At 45.4% G+C, this 19,291-nt stretch overlaps 1 protein-coding gene across 2 annotated transcripts in view; it reads left to right on the top strand.

Annotated features, from left to right (window-relative positions):
• Nucleotides 1-4,379: 4,379 nt before the first annotated feature.
• The window catches only part of malt1 (MALT paracaspase 1), a 108,435-nt gene continuing 93,523 nt past the window's right edge, over nt 4,380-19,291 (top strand). Inside the window, exon 1 of one of the 2 annotated variants that reach the window (XM_084307341.1) lies at nt 4,380-4,580. In XM_084307341.1, coding sequence (XP_084163467.1) covers nt 4,432-4,580 — 149 coding nt within the window. In that variant the 5' untranslated portion in view covers nt 4,380-4,431. The remainder of the gene's footprint in view (nt 4,581-19,291) is intronic. The other variant, XM_084307342.1, reaches the window with a different exon arrangement.

The raw sequence follows: 19,291 nt of genomic DNA, 5'->3' as shown, positions 1-19,291 counted from the left end.
TTAGGACATGCGAGTTTACCCGTGATCGTGATTAGACAAAAAATCTAAGGTCGACGGAGTCCCGAAACTATTTTAAACATGTTTGATGTTTAATAATGTTGTAGATAGGGCGGCTAGGTGGCGCAGTGGGCAAGGCGCTCGCCACCAACGCAGGAGATGCTGGGTTCGAGCCCAGCTCTCGGCGTTGCTTCCAGCTTGGCTGGTCGTTCATACTAATACAATTGGCAGTATTAGGGGGTGGGAAGCTGGTGGGTGGGGAGCGGACTCCTACAGGTCGGTTGGTGCGCCTGCACAGCAACCGAGGGAGGGTCTGCCTCCCACGCAGACCCTCGCCGCTGAGAGATCGCGCTGTGCAGGTGAAAAGATGCGACGGCTGCCTCCTCGTGTACCGGAGGGGACACGTGATGCAAGGCTTCGTCCACATTGCAGCCGGCTTGTGGGAGGCATGGCCTAACAACGTTCGAGACAGGGGAGGGTAGAATTGGACAATACGAAATTGGGGAAGGGAGGAAAAAAAATAGAAAAATGGGAAAAAAAAGTAGATAAAAAAATATATATAATTTGTAGATAGATATCTTAGCTAAGTTAGCCTAAGAGCTTGCTAACGTCACTATGCGAACGCTAACGTTTGCAAACAAAGCTAACGTTATCCAGTTGACATTACAGATCATAATAGCCAGTGGCGGCTCGTGAATTTTTCTCTTGGGGGGTCGATCATACCAAAAATGTACATGTACCAAGGCACAATGCCACACTGCACACAAACACGCGTGTGCGCACGCATCGCGAAACCACACACTACTGTGTGCGTCAGAGAGCGTCGGTTAAACCAAAAGCATACGGATATTTAAGTAGGTACAGTTACAGTACAACTATCACCATTGCCATCAGCGAGAGAGAGAGCGAGAGAGAGAGACCGAATTAACTCACTGTTTACGTGGTCCACTGTTGTCCCCAGACTGTTGATGTATATCCAGTTATCCACTCTGTCCAGACTGCATCCAGATTAGCTTGTTAGCACAACACAACAGTACTGTGATGAATTCAATGAATGAGTGTCTTTGCCCATTTCCGCGTCGAACAGCCTGCAAACTACCTGGCGTTCTATCACCATGCTCTGTCTAAGACAAACTCTAACCTTAACCAACTTTGAAAGAGTGCCTAAGCTTAACCGTCGAAAGAACTTGCCGTCACGCTCTAAGACAAACTCTAACGTTACCTAAGTTGTCCTTAACCTACTTCGAATGAAGAGTCAAGAGTGGCTTAACCAGTGTAAAAACTGGAGTCGGCCAATCAGCGAAATGCGGCTACGGAAAAAAATAACACGTCGGCCAATCGGAGAGCGTCTCCGCGAAATGCGGCTACGGAAATAAAAAAAACTGCTAAGGCTGCTTGCCTAGACCGCTTCAAATCGCGCCCGGCTTCCAACATAATACATCATATTTCAACGCACAGCGCGTTACGCACTGATTGGCTGCGACGGATACAGCGATGAAACAGTGACGCGCACTCAGAGCGCTATTGCGTCTAGCCCGGGCCGAGAGAAATACGGCTAGGAGAAATGCGGCTATGCGACAGTGAGTCACTTCCTGTTCAGGAAAACGATTATTTTTATTTGATATATTAACGTTATATTGTGCATTGGAAACACAAACATACTTAAAATGAGTAAATATTATTAATTTTAAACATGTTTATATTATTTATAGGGCTATAAAACAAAAAAGAAATTCTTGTTCTTCTCTCTTTTAACCAGGGTTCACCAGGGGGGTCGGCGCCCGAGCGCCCCTAGTGGCCAGCCGCCACTGATAATAGCTATTGATAACGTTAACGAAGTGAGTGTAGGGGTTAGGGAAACGTGACCGGAGTTAGGAGAACGCTCCCCTGTAGCCTACTGCAATGAGAAGCATGCAGCTGCAGAGCCGCAGATCCAGCGGCGCTCTCAGGGCCGCGCTGTGAGGGCCGCTCAGCAGCGCCACCCACCCAATGGCTGGATTGGAGTATTGCACTCTGCGGGCCGCGCTGTGAGATCTGCGCGAGGCAAGAGGATGTACATACTGTATGAGTAAATTAACTATACTTTTGCTCACACAATATCTTGAATGATGCGTTTATTTATTTTGAACATAAATTGAAAATAAATAATTATAAAAAACAAGTAAACAGATTAAAAAACAAACAAGCAGGAGTAGGATGAAGTGTAAATGTATATGTATTCCTACCCCCTTCACACTATATTATCTTATGCAACTCATATTCACTCCACAAACTGAAATATACATACATTGTTGAATGAACAGCCTGTTTCTTGAAGTTAGACTCTCCTCTAAATTGTAACCCCCCTCTCTATCACAGAATTTTTGGATGTTACCCGGGAGTGAATTGTTTCGTGCTTTAAACATGATTTGTGCAGTCGTAAATTCAGCCAGGTCCCTGAGTTTCATGGCATGTGATGTGATTTAAAAAATAGTGTGTTTGTGTGTTCCAGATATCCTACCTTATTGATAATCAAATCAAAATAAAATGTATTTGTAAGGCCCGACAACACATGTTAATGTCCCCATCCCATGGGCCAGGTAACGGTATACTTTTGCTATGCTATACACTACAGTCTATGTGATGTGGGTATGATGGTAATTAAGGAATGGTGAATATTATGCATACTGGATATATGAACAGCAGTATTATAGGCCTACAGCAGTATTGTACAGCAGTTTTGTACAGCCAGCAATATTATACATTATTATACATGACTATTCTATGCAAGTAGGCTATGTCTAAGCTATTTTTACAATATTATACATGAACTATGTGCAATTATGCATAAGACACTACATATGTGGGTATGTCAGGTGGTCTTGTGGTCAAAGTTATGTCTGTGGAATCATATATTTATTTAAAAAAAATTTGACTTTATGGTGTTCTTGTTTTGTTCTTGACTTATTGTGATGTCTCTTCTTGACTTGTTTAAAGAAGACGTGTCCGGCCTGTGTCTAGTTTTTTACCAACGGATTTCCAGTTTCGTGATCTGATTGGCCACTGACGTTTCTGGTGCGATCTGATTGGCCACTGACGTTTCTGGTCATGTGACATGTGCGCCCAATCGCGTGACTCGCTCATTTCTGCCTCGAACAGCAGCAAACTACCTAACGCCTAGTTTATCACTGCTTAAGCTTAGGCGACTCTTTCGAAGTTGGTTAAGGTTAGAGTATGGAATCAGGGCTGATGTTCTATCGCCCTGCTCTAAGACAAACTCTAACCTTAACCAACTTCGAAAGAGTGCCTAAGCTTAACCGGTGAAAGAAACAGGCGTCACACGATTGGCGTGACCAGAAACTTCAGTGGCCAATCAGAGCGCAGAACGCGAACGCGGAACTGGAAATCCGTTGGTAAAAGTAATCAGGCGTCCGGCCCATGGGGACATTAACGTGTGTTGTCGGGCCTTACAAATAAATTTGATTTTGATTTGATTATCAATAAGGTAGGATATCTGGAACACACAAACATACTATTTTTTAAATGAAAAGGGGTGAAGCGGGTAGGAATACATACGTTTACACTTCATCCTACTCCTGCTTTTTTTTTTATCGGTTTATTACTTGTTTTTTATTATTTATTTTAATTTATGTTCAAAATAAATAAACGCATTCATTCAAGATATTTTGTGAGCAAAAGTATAGTTAATTTACTCATACAGTATGTACAACCTCTGGCCTTGCGCGGATCTTACAGCGCGGCCCACAGAGTGCAATACTCCAATTCAGCCATTGGGTGGGTGGCGCTGCTGAGCGGCCCTCACAGCGCGCTATGTCATAAATGTCACTATGAATTGAAAATGGGGGAATGAATGAATGAAAACTTTATTAACAGATTGCAGAATGGGTACAGTACAGTACAGCTCAATACATACAATTGTTAAGGGGATGCAGACCAGAGAAAGACTTTTGTCTTGTTTACATCAGGGTCCCCCATTTTCAATTCATGGTAACATATATGACATACATGACATACAGATAGACAGTACTGCTACATCTATACATTTATGACATACCAGATTTGCAATTACAGTACTGTTTGTACCCTGGACCCTGGATCCAGGACCCTGATGTAAACAAGACAAACGTCTTTCTCTGGTCTGCATCCCCTTAACAATTGTGTGTATTGAGCCGTACTGTATTGTACCCATTCTGAAATCTGTTAAATAAAGTTTTCATTCATCATTCATCCCTGAGAGCGCCGCTGTCTCTGCGGCTCTGCAGCTGCATACTATTGCCTGAGAGCGCCGCTCGCATTGCTCTGCGGTCCTGCAGCTGCATGCTTCTCCTTTATCACTTGTTTCAGGAAGTAATGCTGTGAAGACAAGTGTGTGATTGTTTTTTCGTTCCAACTACTCACTCCGTTCTGCGCAACTCTCGATGAAAAGTAGTTGAGATGGCGGATTCATCTGACCGGTCCACAAACATCAACTTTTTGAAGGAGACGGTTTTGAGGAAACTTTGTGAAGTGCTGGATAAAACCAACAATAAAGGGTGGCGTAAACTTGGCGAGATAGTCGGCAATGATAGACGGTTCAGAGTCAGGTACGTTAGTTTAATTATAACCTATTGATTGATTGATTGATTGATTGATTGAAAAGTTTATTAACAGATTGCAGAATGGGTACAGTACAGTACAGCTCAATACATACAATTGTTAAGGGGATGCAGACCAGAGAAAGACTTTCGTCTTGTTTACATCAGGGTCCCCCTATGACATTTGTGAATCCATAATTCCTTGTTGGCAATGATTTTACTGTATTCTATTTATTAGACAGACTATTATTTTAGTCATTATTCATATTCATCCATATAGGCCTACTAATTTCTTGGAACTAAAAGGGGACATGTGAGGACAGGTTTAGACCTCAACCACCAGCCCACCACACAGCAGCTGAGTGGCTATTCATTAAATACTTAAAGGGCAACAACACACATTTTTATATCACAAACTCATGCCTCAACAGGTTCCACAAGTCGATACATTATTACTAGGGATGCTCGATATTGGCTTTTTTACCGATATACCGATATTGTCCAACTCTTAATTTCCGATACCGATATATGCAGGGTCCCCCCCCCCCAAACATTTAATAATAATAATATAGAAATGTAAAAATTGAAAACCGATACAGATATTTTCCGATATCACATTTTAATGCCGATATCGGCCGATAATATCGGTAGGCCGATAATATCGGACATCCCTAATTATTACGTTACTTATGCTTATGGTCAGACAGCCTATGGAATATTAGTGAACATGAACAACTCTCCGGAATCCAAAAACCAAAACTGCCAAGACTCAACCTTGTGATCATGGTTGTGCGGGAGCTTAGAGGACTGTATATAATTGTCACCTTAGGGGGTGTGGTAGGATGCCTTAACTCTTAAACTAATTGTACCAAATACTAGAGCTGCCGCGATAACCGCATTACCGCGGTATCGCTGTTGCATCACGCTCACCGCAGAGTTAGGCTGAATACCGCGTCACCGCTGTTTTTTATCATAATAATAAAGTTGGCTTGCGGCTTGCGGCTTGCGGCTCTGCAGATATACCCTACTCGGTTCCAAGCGACCCTATTGGTCCAGCCTGGCTCTGCGGCTCTGCAGATACCCCCTACTCGACGCGTCACACTTTGTAGCCTCTGAACGAAAACAGAACGCTGCGCCGCCATCTTTACTGCCTCGCTAAGGATGCATTTCATTCAGGATTTGTTTGCGACAGAACCAAGTGCAATAAACTAAAAAGAATGGATTCACTGTGTATTCTGCCTTATTTATTGATGAAACAAAACCGACATCAACCCAATTTACCACCGAGCGGAGAGTTTAGTGTCACAACAAGATCGCTGATGTGTTAAGTTTGTTGTTGTTATTACTACAGTCAGCCGATATACACGAGAGAGGTAACGTTAAACCCGGGTTTGCTTGGTAGAATACACAATGAGAGGTAACGTTAGCGTTGGCAGAATAGACGCAACGAGAGTCTGGTTAATGTTGTTATTGATTGATTGATTGAAACTGTGTTAAACTCTGGCTTGCTGCAAGCCCTCGGACATCTATGCCCACGGAGCTTTCAGTGTACACAAGCGAGCGGCGGCGGCCCCGCCTGCATCCCCATTCCCCACACGGAGACAAACGGAGTAGTAGTACCTGGCTGCAGTGGAAAAGGAACAAAGTACCAGGTGCCTAAAGCGGGTCGAGTCGAGTAGGTACTATGCAGTGGAAAAGCGCCATTAGACTAGAGGCAGGCTATAAGAGTAGACTACCAAAAAAAATAAAAATGCATTCAAACTTTTTTTTTTTTTTGTGCGCACTGTGCGGTAATTACCGCGGCGGTAGGAAATATTTCGCAAATTCGTGCGGTAAGGAAAATATCAATACCGCGGCAGCTCTACCAAATACACAACTGAGTGAATAACTTAAAATGGAGTCACCTAAACTAGAAAGAGCGAGGAAACTGTTTGAATCATAATGCCTTTATATAAGCAAAAAAGGGGAAAAAAGATGCATACAAATATTGTTATCACGTTACACAATGCCTAATTAAATACTATTACTAAATTTAGATGGGCGCCCAAATAGTTCTATTAAAGTGTTCTGGCCAAACGTTGCCGCGGTTACCACTGTGTCAGAGGAACAATTACCTCTGCAGGATGAGAGAGGTGGAGAGAGTTAATAATCCTGGGGGGTGAGAAAGAACCCGGATGGATTCTGTAACGAGGAGTAGTAGACCGCTGCGTGGTGATGAGGGCGGGAAGACGCTGCCCGGTCCGATAGGCGCCACCAGTCTGCTCCTGCAGACCAGATGCTCCGCTGTGGTGGATCCGAGTGTCTCGCTCCGCTCCGTGGTGCTGCACGGTGCACGCTGGTCCCCTCTGTACCACAGGCTACTGCTATGGCTACTACATAGGACTAGTTGTGTCCTTTTACAGCGTCCCTTCGACACAGACCCTATCTAAATGTTCTCTGGTCTGTGTTATATATCGACTGATATGTCCAGTATAGAGCAGCTATCGAAGCATGAGCTGAAGCTACTTTAGGTATTAGCACCGAGCTAGCTAGCTTCGGCTAACTGTTAACGATAAATGGGGAATACTATAGTCCGCTGTAATGTGCTAATCCCAGACATTTACTAAACATCGAATTAGCTGGGTACTAAAACTCACTCTCTCTTGGTGGTATAATGTCCGCTTGGTAAGCAACTTTACATCCTTGGTCACCGTCAAACTATAACGTTAACGAGAGCAACGCTGGATGTACCTTTGTTCTCTAAACAAGTCCGGGCAAGTTCTACGTCAACAACAAGTATCCTAGAGGAAGTGACGCACTTACGAGGGAACACTACCACCTCTGGCCCACTAGATGGCAGCACCGTCATATAACCTGAGATGCCATAAGTAGGCAGACAGGGTAACTTTATGTGGTAAATAAATAACTTAACTCCCACATATTAAACAGGTTGGTGAACTTAAAGGGGGATTATTTTAGGTCTAATTTTACCTAATTGCAGACCCTTCAGCACAGCCGCCCCCTGATTTGCGGCGCTAATCAGTACTGAGGTCTGCTGAATGTCTAGTAGTCACTCAGGCTGGTCAGAGTCAGAGTCAGAGTACGGGGGTAGTTGGATCAGTCGAGCCACTGGTCTGTGGTATGTTCTTCCTCCGACATCCACGATAGCCGAGCGGACTCTTCCGTCTTGCCCTTTTACCACACTCTTCACCCCTCCGGTGAGCCAGCGGGCTCGGGGGAGCGCCTGATCCTCGATCATGACTGGGGTTCCTGGTTCTAGGTTGCCTCTTTCAGTGATCCACTTGCGGCGGCCTTGCAGCGATGGGAGATATTCGGTGGTGAACCTCTTCCAGAATTGGTCGGCTAAAGCCTGACTATACCTCCATTGTCTTCTGCCGATTATCTCGGTGGAGGCGTAGACCGCAAAGGGAAGGGCCGCGTCTCGCCGCCCCATCAAAAGGCTGTTGGGTGTTATGGGGGCGAGATCGGCCGCGTCGCTACTGACGTACCCCAGTGGCTTGGAATTCAGAATGGCTTCAATCTCCACCAGCACAGTGTTGAAGACCTCTGCCTTCGGAACCTGTCCTCTGAGCGCGGCTGCTAGAGCAGCCTTTACTGACTTGACCTCTCTCTCCCACGTTCCACCGAAGTGGGGTGCATTTGGAGGGTTGTAGGAGAAGGTGACCTGTTGGGAGGCCAGCTCGTCCCTCAACTCCTCACTCATCTGGTGGTAACTCTTGATGAGTTCAGCTTCTCCTCCCTTGAAGTTCGTCCCGTGATCAGACCATAAGGTATGGGGTCGCCCTCTCCTTCCAGTAAATCGACGGAATGACTGGAGGAAGCTGTCTGTTGTCATTTCAGCCAGAACCTCGAGATGGACGGCTCTCGTGGTGAGGCACTTGAAGATGATTCCCCATCTCTTAGCAGTTGCTCTCCCGATCTCCGCCTTGATGGTGAAGGGCCCGAAGCTGTCCATGCCCGTGTTGTGGAAGGGCGCTTCTTGGAGACGGAGGCGGCAGGATGGGAGGTCAGCCATTCGTGGCATGATGGGTTGGGCTCTGAGCTTCTGGCAGTCTGTGCATGACCGTTGGTAACGCCGCACAGCTTCCCGGCCGCAAAGTATCCAGAACCTTCTCCTGAGCTCCGCGAAGAGCCGCTCCGCTCCACGGTGATACAATTTGGTGTCATAGTGACGAATAACCAAGTTAGTCACCGGATGCTTCGAGGGGAGTAGGATGGGGTGTTTGCTGTCCTCGGTGAGGCCCTGAGCCCGTCGTAGGCGGCCTCCGACACGTATGAGGTCTTTCTCGTCCAGTTCGGGGGCCAGTAGCCTCAGCTTGCTGTCTTTTGGTAGCTCCATCTTCCATCCCAAACACGCCTCCCGCTGCACCCTCTGCAGCAACATGATCTCAGCTGCGGCGTAGTCGTCGGCGCTGAGGGGGGTCGGGTCTCCGGGACCGGGGTTCCGGTGGTGGAAGGTACGTACTTGGAGCTCTTCTAGGGTCTGGCAATCCTCAACCTTGGGACCGTCGGTGTTTGAAGGGTCTTGGAGTCCGGTGAGGCCGCAGAAGATGGACTTCTTAAGTTCCACCTCCACCTCTGCGTTCTCCAAGTTCGGAGGAGAAGGTGTTGTGGAAAGGTTGTTTAACACAGCAGGAGACGATATTTCCAATTGTAACAAATAGGTAATTTATTTAAGAAAAGAAGTTCTTTAACAGCAAGAGCTATGGGTCAAAGAGGATCGCCACAGCTTGAACAAAAACACTCTGTCCTGGATCCCTTTGCCTGTCCCTAAATCCCCTCTCAGTCCTGCCCCCATGACAGATATGATGACGTATCACATCATGTCAGATCTGACATGACGTACATTAAGATGATACGTAGATTTAACATCGGAGAGAGAGAGAACATGAGGAGAGATAAGCAAGATATGATATCCACACACGATATGATGTAAAACATTAAGAACATCGAAGAGAGAGTGAGATGTGTGTGTTTGTGTGTGTGTGTGTGTATGTGTGTGTGTGTCTGTGTGTGTGTGCGTCTGTGTACAGACGTGTGTATTGTATGTGTGTATTGTGTGTGTGTGTCTGTGTGTGTGCGTCTGTGTACAGACGTGTGTGTATTGTATGTGTGTATTGTGACACAGGGAATGTGTGTGTGTGTCGGTGTGTATGTCTGTGCGACTGTGTGTGTCTGTGTCTGTGTGTGTGCTGTGTAACTGTGTGTGTCTGTGTGTGTGTGCTGTGTCTGTGTGTGTGCTGTGTATGTGTGTAAGAGAGAAAAGACACAAGATTAGAACACACGATATGATGTACTGAAATGTCCATCTGCTATCTTGAGGCTGTTTTAAGAACATCAGCCAGACTGTCGCCCTAGTGTCTTTGAGCCCTGCTAGTTGACCTATATTAAACTAGTCAAGACTAACCCCTTTCCTACCTCCACCCTCGTATACACATTTTCCCCAACAAAGGCCAGTCTTCTTCTGGCTTGCGTAGGTAGTCGGGTCCACGGTGGTAGAGGTTGGGACGTGCCAATTCCTCGAGGGTCGCACCTCTGGTGATCACGTCCGCCGGGTTGACCTCTGTCGAAACGTATCGCCAGCAGCTGATCCCCACAAGCTCTTGGATCTCTGTCACCCTTGTTCCCACGAATACTTTATATCTGCACGAAGTCGACTGGATCCACTGGATGACTGTTGTGGAGTCAGACCACATCGACACCGCGTGAAGGGGGAGGTGCAGCTCTTCCTTCAGCATCTTTCCCAACTGGGCTCCACTTAGAGCTGCACAGAGCTCCAGCCGGGGAATGGATTGCTGCTTCTTGGGTGCAACTCTTGAGTGTGCAAGAATGAAGGAGACGTGGACTGTGTCGTCGGGCTCCACCGCGCGCAGGTACGCTACTGCACCATATGCCTTCTCAGACGCGTCACAGAATACATGAAGGGAGAGCTGGCTGCCGGTCAGACTGACGCTCGAGGGAAAGTAGCTCCTGGGAAACTCGATCTGTTGGAGGGTGGGGAGCTCTTCTTCCCACTTCTTCCACTTCGCCCCGAGTGTCTCTGGTAGGGGGTCATCCCATCCCTTCGCCTCAGTCCACAGCTCGCTGACCAGAGCCTTGGCACGAGTCGTGTAGGGGTTGATGTAACCCAACAGGTCATATTGACTCGCCAGAGTACTGTAGATCGACCTCCTGGTTACGTAATGGCGAGTTTCGATTTTCTTTTGCCGGTAACACAGGGTGTCAGACTTGAAACGCCAGAGGAGACCCAGAGTCATTTCCTCGGCCTCCTCACTTGACTGGGAGAGCCAGGTCTCGCTGCTGTCAGCCTTCGCTTCGTCTGGGAGGTCTCGGACGACCTCAGGGTCGTTGGTGGCCCACTGGCGGACCTCAAAGCCAGCGGTGGCCAGGAAGGTGCATATGTCATGCACCAGCTTGTAGGCCTCTTCCGCGGTCTCCACGCTGTGGACGCAGTTGTCCACATAGAAACTGTGGTGGACAGCATCGTAGCGTGAAGGACAAAGCAGAGGATATTGAGAAGATAATAGCCAACAAACCCGTCGGCCCCATCACTGCAGCTACAATATCAACTGGCACTGGCAGTGTAATTACACAACCCGACTTTAACTCCCTGACTAGCCTGATCAAGGATCTGATTAAGGAACAGATGGTAGCTTTCAAATTACACGTCGCACACATCGATACTAAATTCGAACACATCGATGCTAAATTAGAAGAAGTTATGAAAGCGGTCGCTGTACAGTCCGTGCGAATCACGACAGTGGAGAATACGGTGACAGAAATTACACGGGCAGTCAAAGAGAACGAGAGGATCATCAACGTTGGTTTGACAGAGGTAACAGAGGAGATAAAAAAGGTGGAAGAGGCATGTCGGATAAAAATACAAGAAGTTAAAGATGAAGCGATGGAGAGGCTACTCGAAACCCAACGTTACTACAGGCGAAATAGCATCCGCATTGTAGGACTTGATGAATCAGTCAATTGCACAGACGACAAGTTTCCAACAGTGTTATCAGAGATTTTGGGTAACAACATTCTAACCACAGAGCTGATAGTGGACCAAGGTTACAGAATCGGTACTCGGGATCAAAGAGGCAACGGTCCAAGAGTCATCATTGTTACTCTGCGCAAGACGGCAATAAGAGATGACATCATCAGAATTGCTCGCAACCAAAGGGGAAAGCTGAAACATGGTGAAAATCCAATATTTATCTATGAGGATCTTTGCAAAGAGGCCATCGCTCAGCGTTTCCCCTACAAGGAGGTGATGCAGAAATTGTTCAAGTCTGGCCTCAAACCAAGGCTAGTATACCCGGCACTATTATCGATCGTGAGTAGAGACGGCCGTAGGGTAGGATTACACACGCCTAAAGAAGCCGAGGAATACTGGAATCTACATGGAGCAGAACCCCCAGGGCAGAACGAAACACTGTCTAACAACAGATAAGCCTTCTCATCTCTCTCTTTCTCTGTGTATCTCAGTATTAGAATGACTTTATCCGGGCTCAACAAAAGTAGCAGATGATATGCATGCCGGCTACACCAAGGCACAATGTGTATAATATGGTTCGTAATGCATTATATTTACAGACTTCTGGTCTCCGTGGAGACAAGAATATATCAGAGACACTAAGAACAATCTGGAATATTCTGGGCTCATCGCTCGACTGCTCTGGGTCACTAAGAAATATCCCGAAAATACTAATAGTCATGAACCCTGGGTAGGAAGATCATTCTGGAACATAACCGCAGTCTGTTAGTATATACTAGTGTATTCTACAACCTTCTAGAATATAATGCACCATTACAACGAAGGCCTGCAACTCTAACATTAACATCCGGTGTGTATAAGCATAAGCTATGATCAATTGGCTGAAGTTTAATCAGGCCTTAATAAGACTTAAAAAAAAAAAAATCAACCACACCTAAACGTATAAGCACAACAAAGTTATTCTAATAATTTAAATAATCACTCCACTGATGTAGAGATTGGCACATTGTAGCTCTAAAAGTCTCTGTTTTTCTCTTTTATCTATTTACTCAATTCTGTTCTAGTGGTTTCTCCACGTTGAGTTTTATTTTAGCTCTCACTCCTTTTTTTCTTTTTTATCTTACATTGTTCTTTCCCATTGTTCTTCATATTAAGGTGTTAGTGTTTCTCTACAATCTTTTCCTTTTTTCTGATGTTTCCTACATAAGTTAGTAGAAGGTTCAAATGAATATATCGATGAAAGTGTATTATTCTTTTTTTTCATTTTTCATAATATTTCATTACAATAAGGGAAGGCGCAAGACCAAAAGCGACATTCTATTGAATTAGAATGAAAATGTTAGATCCTATGGCAATTTGCATAGGAAGATTAGGATTACAAAGCTCAGTTTGGGCAATCCGGTGGCCTAAGGGAGGGAGTCATACGCGGAGGATGTGTTTATGGAACACAGGCCTGTACGACTCTCTGGGAGAGGGGAAAAAAGGGGATTTTTATTTGTATATATATATGTTTTTAAGCTCGGCTCTCAACGGGACCTCAATAATTGGATGTACATCTATTGTAGCTTCGCACTCCAGAAGCATTACCAAAAACTACACAAAAACATGTATAGATTATGGCTAGTTTGAATATAATGATATGGAACACTGGTGGGATAAATAAACAACACAAACGCAAAGCGTGCTCACACTGATGAAAAAAGAACATGTGGACGTGGCTCTACTAAGCGAAACGCACATTTTAGAGGAAGACATAGATACGTTAGCGGATAACACATATCATAATATTAGTCACTCTTCTTTTGGTACGAGAACTCGAGGTGTAGCCATAGTCGTCAGACGTAAGTTAAATATTGAATTAAAGGGGGTATGGTCGGATGCAGATGGGCGTATAACTATAGCTAGGATTGTACACAATAACAGGAAAATAGCGTTGGCAGCGGTATATGCCCCAAATTTGTACAAAGAGGGTTTCTTCACTACACTAACCAATGCAATGTTAAACCTTCCCGATTACTCATTTATAATAGGTGCAGATTTTAATGCCATTTGGAATCCAAGGATGGACAAATCTTACCTCGCCTTTTCCAGCGAACAAAAGAATTCATCTAAAGCATTAAAGGATTGGTCGAACATTACAGGTGTAAATGACCTATGGCGTTCACTTAATCCCACGACCCGAAAGTACTCTTGTCGATCGGCGAGACATAACACATTATCCAGAATAGATTATGTCTTTGCATCCCCGAGACTATTTGATAAATATGAAGTGGAAATGATACCCAATGCACTATCAGATCACTGTTATTTACTCCTAAAAGGAACATTTGGTATACTATCTTCCCGGGCCCCAAGATGGCGTTTTAATTCGATGCTGCTTAATAACAAGGAATTAGTAGCAGTACTGTCTATCTGTATGTCATGTATGTCATATATGTTACGATGAATTGGAAATGGGGGACCCTGGTGTAAACAAGACGAAAGTCTTTCTCTGGTCTGCATCCCCTTAACAATTGTATGTATTGAGCTGTACTGCACTGTACCCATTCTGCAATCTGTTAATAAAGTTTTTCATTCATTCATTCATTACACAACTCAAAGAAGCTCTTATAGTATTCCTACGGGAGAATGCGAACTCGGTGCAAGACCCCAGAATAATATGGATGTCGGTAAAGGGAATGATCAAGGATTTCACTGATAGCTTTTCCTCAAATGCGCAAGAATCAATGCACAAAACTGTCTGAACTGGAAACGCTTTACTCAACGTTATTTAATTCTTTAAAATACAACAACTCAACTAGACTAGAAAATCAAGTTAACGTACTAAAAATAGAGATCAATGCCATATACAGACAACAATCGGAAATACAAATACGCAGCACAAGACAACAGCAGTACTCCCAAGGTTCTAAACCTAGTCACCTATTAGTTATGCGATTAAGAATTAATGCAAAATTTGCAGATATAACTACCATTAGAGCACAACAAGTACTTGAAACAGACCCCAAAATAATAAACGATACATTCAAAGAATTCTACTCCGACTTATATAAATCAGAAACGACCTTCGATCAAAACAAAATGGACACATATCTTAATCAAATTATTCTCCCTAAACTTTCAGAGGATGACGCTAAACAGTTAGAAACACCGATCACACTAGAGGAACTCAAGAAGGCCATATCCGAAATGCAAAATGGTAAGGCTCCTGGAAGAGACGGTATCCCATCAGAAATGTACCTTTCTTGTTGGGACATAATTGGACCCTTATTACTAAATATGATCTTATACTCAGTCAAGGAGGGGAACTTCCATAAAAACGACAATATTGCACTCATATCAGTCCTTCTCAAAAAAGACAAAGACCCCACCGAGTGCGGTAGTTACAGACCCTTAAGCCTCCTCGGAACCGATATCAAACTGTACTCTAAGGTATTAGCCATCAGATTACAAAAGCATATGACGTCTTTAGTTCATCCGGACCAAACTGGCTTCATAAGAGGTCGCCTGATCACTGATAACATAAGACGAATACTGCACGTACTAGATGCAGACAAGGACGACACCATACCTAAGGCGATGCTGTCCCTGGATGCTATGAAAGCCTTTGACAGGCTGGAATGGTCGTATCTATGGGCAGTATTAGAAAGGATGGGGTTAGGAAAAGGATTCATTGATATGATTAAAGTATTATACAAAGACCCATCGGCCATGATTACAACAGGTACATTCATCTCTAAAATCTTTCCGGTATCACGCTCAGCCAGACAGGGTTGCCCTCTTAGTCCCGGACTATTCGATCTATCATTAGAGCCTTTAGCACAATATATAAGACAATCCCAATCCATAGAACCAATCGTAATCAAGGGCACACAACATAAAATTAGTTTATATGCGGACGACGTAATATTGTTCATGCAAAGCCCCAACACCACATTGCCTCATCTACTCAAGTTGATTGAGAACTTTGGTGATTTATCGGGATTTAAAATAAATTGGCCGAAGTCGGCTTTCCTTCCACTTAACACCCCTGCAAAAAAAGATATAACCCTCCCAGGTGAGATACCTATGGTAAAACATTTTAGATGCTTGGGAGTGGAAATATTTCCCACCATAAGACAAACGGTGAAGCACAATTACACAAAAATACAAAACAAAATCAAAGACGACCTTGACAGGTGGGCAAAACTTAAAAACTCAGTACAGGCAAGGGTATCAATAGTTAAGATGGATGTACTACCTAGAATCAACTTCTTCAGTTCAATGCTCCAGAGGGTTACTGGAAAAGATTACACTCCTCCACATACAAATTTATTTGGAATAACAAACCACCACGTATAAAAAGATCCACCGCACAGAGAAATAAAGCAGATGGTGGCATGGCATTTCCAGATTTTTTCCAATATTTTAAGGCGTACACATTAAGACCATTGACAACATGGTTTGATCCCCAAGCATTAGTATCCTGGAGAAAATTGGAAGAAAACATAGTAGCCCCACATAGACTGAAGGACATAGCATACACTAAACTACCAATCAAGCACTGTGAGCGAAAATTTGGCCCCATAATTACCCATGCGATCCGGATATGGCGTGAAACTCAAAAAAAATATCCTAACCCACAAAAATGGCACAATCACACTCCCTTATTCAATAACAATGCACTCTTAATTGAAAAACGTCCTATAAGATTCCCTATATGGGAAGAGCAAGGCATACACTCATTAGGGGATGTTTTTAACAACCAGGGTTTTTGTAGTTATGGAGAAATATGCACAAAATTTAATCTCACCGAGTCCACATGGCTTTTTTACATACAGTTACGGCTATGTTTGAAGTCTCACAGTGTTCCATTAGACATACCAGTTGAACACCACAGATACCACAAATTCTTCTATGAAAGAGAGACATCGAGAGGTTTTGTTTCAGGTTTTTATTATCAATTACTAACGTCCTCGTATGAAACCCTCCAACTAGACTCTGTCTGGAGGAGGGATATACCAGACCTGGAAAGTGACTTTGATTGGCAAGGAGCATGGGCAAATGTCCGACTTACATCAAGGAACCCGGACCATCAACAAATCAATCTTAACTATATTCACAGGACATACTTGACTCCTATAAGACTGAACAGAATGGGTCTTAAACAAGACTCCAAATGCTCCCAATGTACAAATGGAGACGAAGGGACATTTATGCACATGTATTGGGACTGCCCACCAGTTAAGGCATTCTGGAAAGATGTGACCCAACAATTATCAACACTCGTATCTTGGAATATACCAGTACACCCCTCTGTATTACTATTGAATGATGTTTTTGAGTTTGCAGTAAATCCACAGCTAAAGAGATTGGTTTGATCGGGCATCACAGTAGCTAAAAAGCTGATCGCATCACGCTGGTTTCAACCGGAAATAATGTGCCGGAAGGTTTGGTTTCTTACATATCTTGATGTGATTTATCAAGAAATATCTACAGCAAGAATTCTGGGTCTCAATGAATCCAAAATGTCAATGTGGTTAGAAGTGGTGGAGAGAATAAAAGCTAGCTTATAATGGTAGTGTCTGGTTAGGAGCGAGGGATAATGGAGGTACTATCCAAGGAGGGGTCCGGGAGGGGGGGGTTCGAGCTGGAGCATATGTGTGTAGGGTTTTAGATAATAGGTATTAGGGGTATATCCTGTATAAGACATTGGTATAATTGGTAATTTCGTTGGATATACACTGTATACGGTAAAATATTATTATATATTTTTTTTGCTTTCTGTTTCTGTGCTTGCATGTCATTTTAGCCATCTTAATTGTTAGTTTCATTATGCATTGTGTGTTGAGTACTGACTTTTAATAATTTTGTTTTGCAATAATAATAAAATAAAAAAAAAAAAAAAAAATTGGTGGACAGCATCGGAGACTCCGGGGGGTGCGGCGCCGTCGTCGACATGAAGCTGCAGGGCGTAGGTGGCGCAACACGGGCTGCAGGTCGTCCCGAAGGGCAGCACCTCCCACTGATAGATGGACGGTTCCGGGTCGTCTGGGTTTTCTCTCCACAAGAACCTCATGAGTGGCTTATCTTCGTCGAGCAAACACACCTGATGGAACATGCGTTTGATGTCGCCACTGATGGCGGTCTTCTGTCGTCGGAAGCGCACCATGACTCCGAGGAGAGGAGGGGTCAGAGTCGGACCGGGCAGGAGATAGCGGTTGAGGTTCTGCTGGCGCACTTGAAAGCTGCAATTAAAGACCACTCTGTTCTTTCCGTTGTGCTTAACGTTATGGTGTGGAAGGTACCATGACTCGGTACTCCTTTCCGCCTCCTCAGGCTTCAGCCTCCTGACGAGTCCAGACTCTATGAGCTTGCTCATTTCTGTGGCGTAGGCGGCAGCCGTCTCGGGGTCTCTGCTGAGTCTTCTTTCAGTGCTAAGCAGACACGGCTTCGCTACTCCTGGGGGAACCTTGAAGGTCGGCATGGGCTCTCTTCTCAAGAGCGGTGTGGCGTATCTGAGGACACCGTGCACGCAGACACGCTTGGTCTTGGCTTGGAGAAGATCCATCGCCGCCTTATCTTCTTTGGAGCGAGTGTGTATCTTCTCGTTTTTGTATGGAGCAATGTCCAGCTGCCATAACCTCTGAACATTCTCCAGCAGTGCCTCGTCTTCGTGCCCCGCTCCAATGAAGAGGCAGTGGGTCTGACGGGCGTTCAGATTTCTTAGACTGATGGGGCCCTGCAGGGTCCAACCTAACGGAGTCTCCAGGGCGACGGGACATCCGGGTGGACCCAGGATGATGTGCTTGGGTAAAGTGAGGTTCACATTATCGGAGCCGAGCAGGAGGGTGGGCTTCACCTCCATTGCAGCGTTGATCCCCAGATTACGGAGATGTGGGTACCTCTTCATGAGGGACTCCATCGGGTAGCCGTAACTGGAGAGGCACAACCCGGCAGCTGTGAATACGCGGCTCACCTTGAAGACTTCCTTCGGCCGTCCGGCCGGTGTGAGGGTGAGGGCCACACTTTCTCCTTGAATAGTGGTGCGCCCTGGTTGGATGGTGAGGAGATCCAGCTCCTCTGCGTCGCCCACGAGTCCAAGGGCGATGGCAGCCTCACGCATCAGCAGCGTGCGCTCCGAGCCATCGTCAATAACCGCGTAGGTCTCCAGAGTCTTGTCGCGGTTCCGCAGGACCACCGGCACAATCTTCAACAGCATGTGGGGAGTGCTGCCCCTCACGGGGCCCACGTAGTAGTTGCGTAGCTCTCTAGAGGGCTCATAACGGACTTCCGCCACATAAGGCTTAGCCTTGTCGTCTCTATTGTTGAGGTCGTGGAGGGCCGTGAGGTGGATCTTCCCGCACCCGCTCTGTCTGCAGGGTCCCTTGAGGGTGCAGTCCTTTGCTCTGTGCTCACGGGCGCACTTCCAGCACCGCTTATTCTCTATTATCCACTGTTTCTTTTCCTCTGTAGTCTTCTCCTTGAACACGGGACAGTTGTCTAGCCAGTGGACCTCTGTGCAGCACTGGCATGGCGGCGGAGTCTTCTTCTCTCCTTTCTTCTGGGAGGAGAAGCCTCATTGGCCTTTCGGGGGCCATTGGTGCTCCTTTGATGTGGTTTCATGTACGGTGGTCAGCACCCTAACGGGCCGCCCGTTCGGTCGGACTTGTCTCGTCCACTGCGTCCATTGCCTCTCGGCTCTTCCCGCTTGGGGAGGCGGATGTGCCTCATCTCCGACTTCAGGAAC

Source organism: Notolepis coatsorum (genome assembly GCF_963971535.1).
Source record: "Notolepis coatsorum genome assembly, chromosome: 2".
Classification (NCBI taxonomy): domain Eukaryota; kingdom Metazoa; phylum Chordata; class Actinopteri; order Aulopiformes; family Paralepididae; genus Notolepis; species Notolepis coatsorum.
The sequence above is the reverse complement of the archived record's forward strand: the minus strand, read 5'-3'. Positions and strand labels throughout refer to the sequence as shown.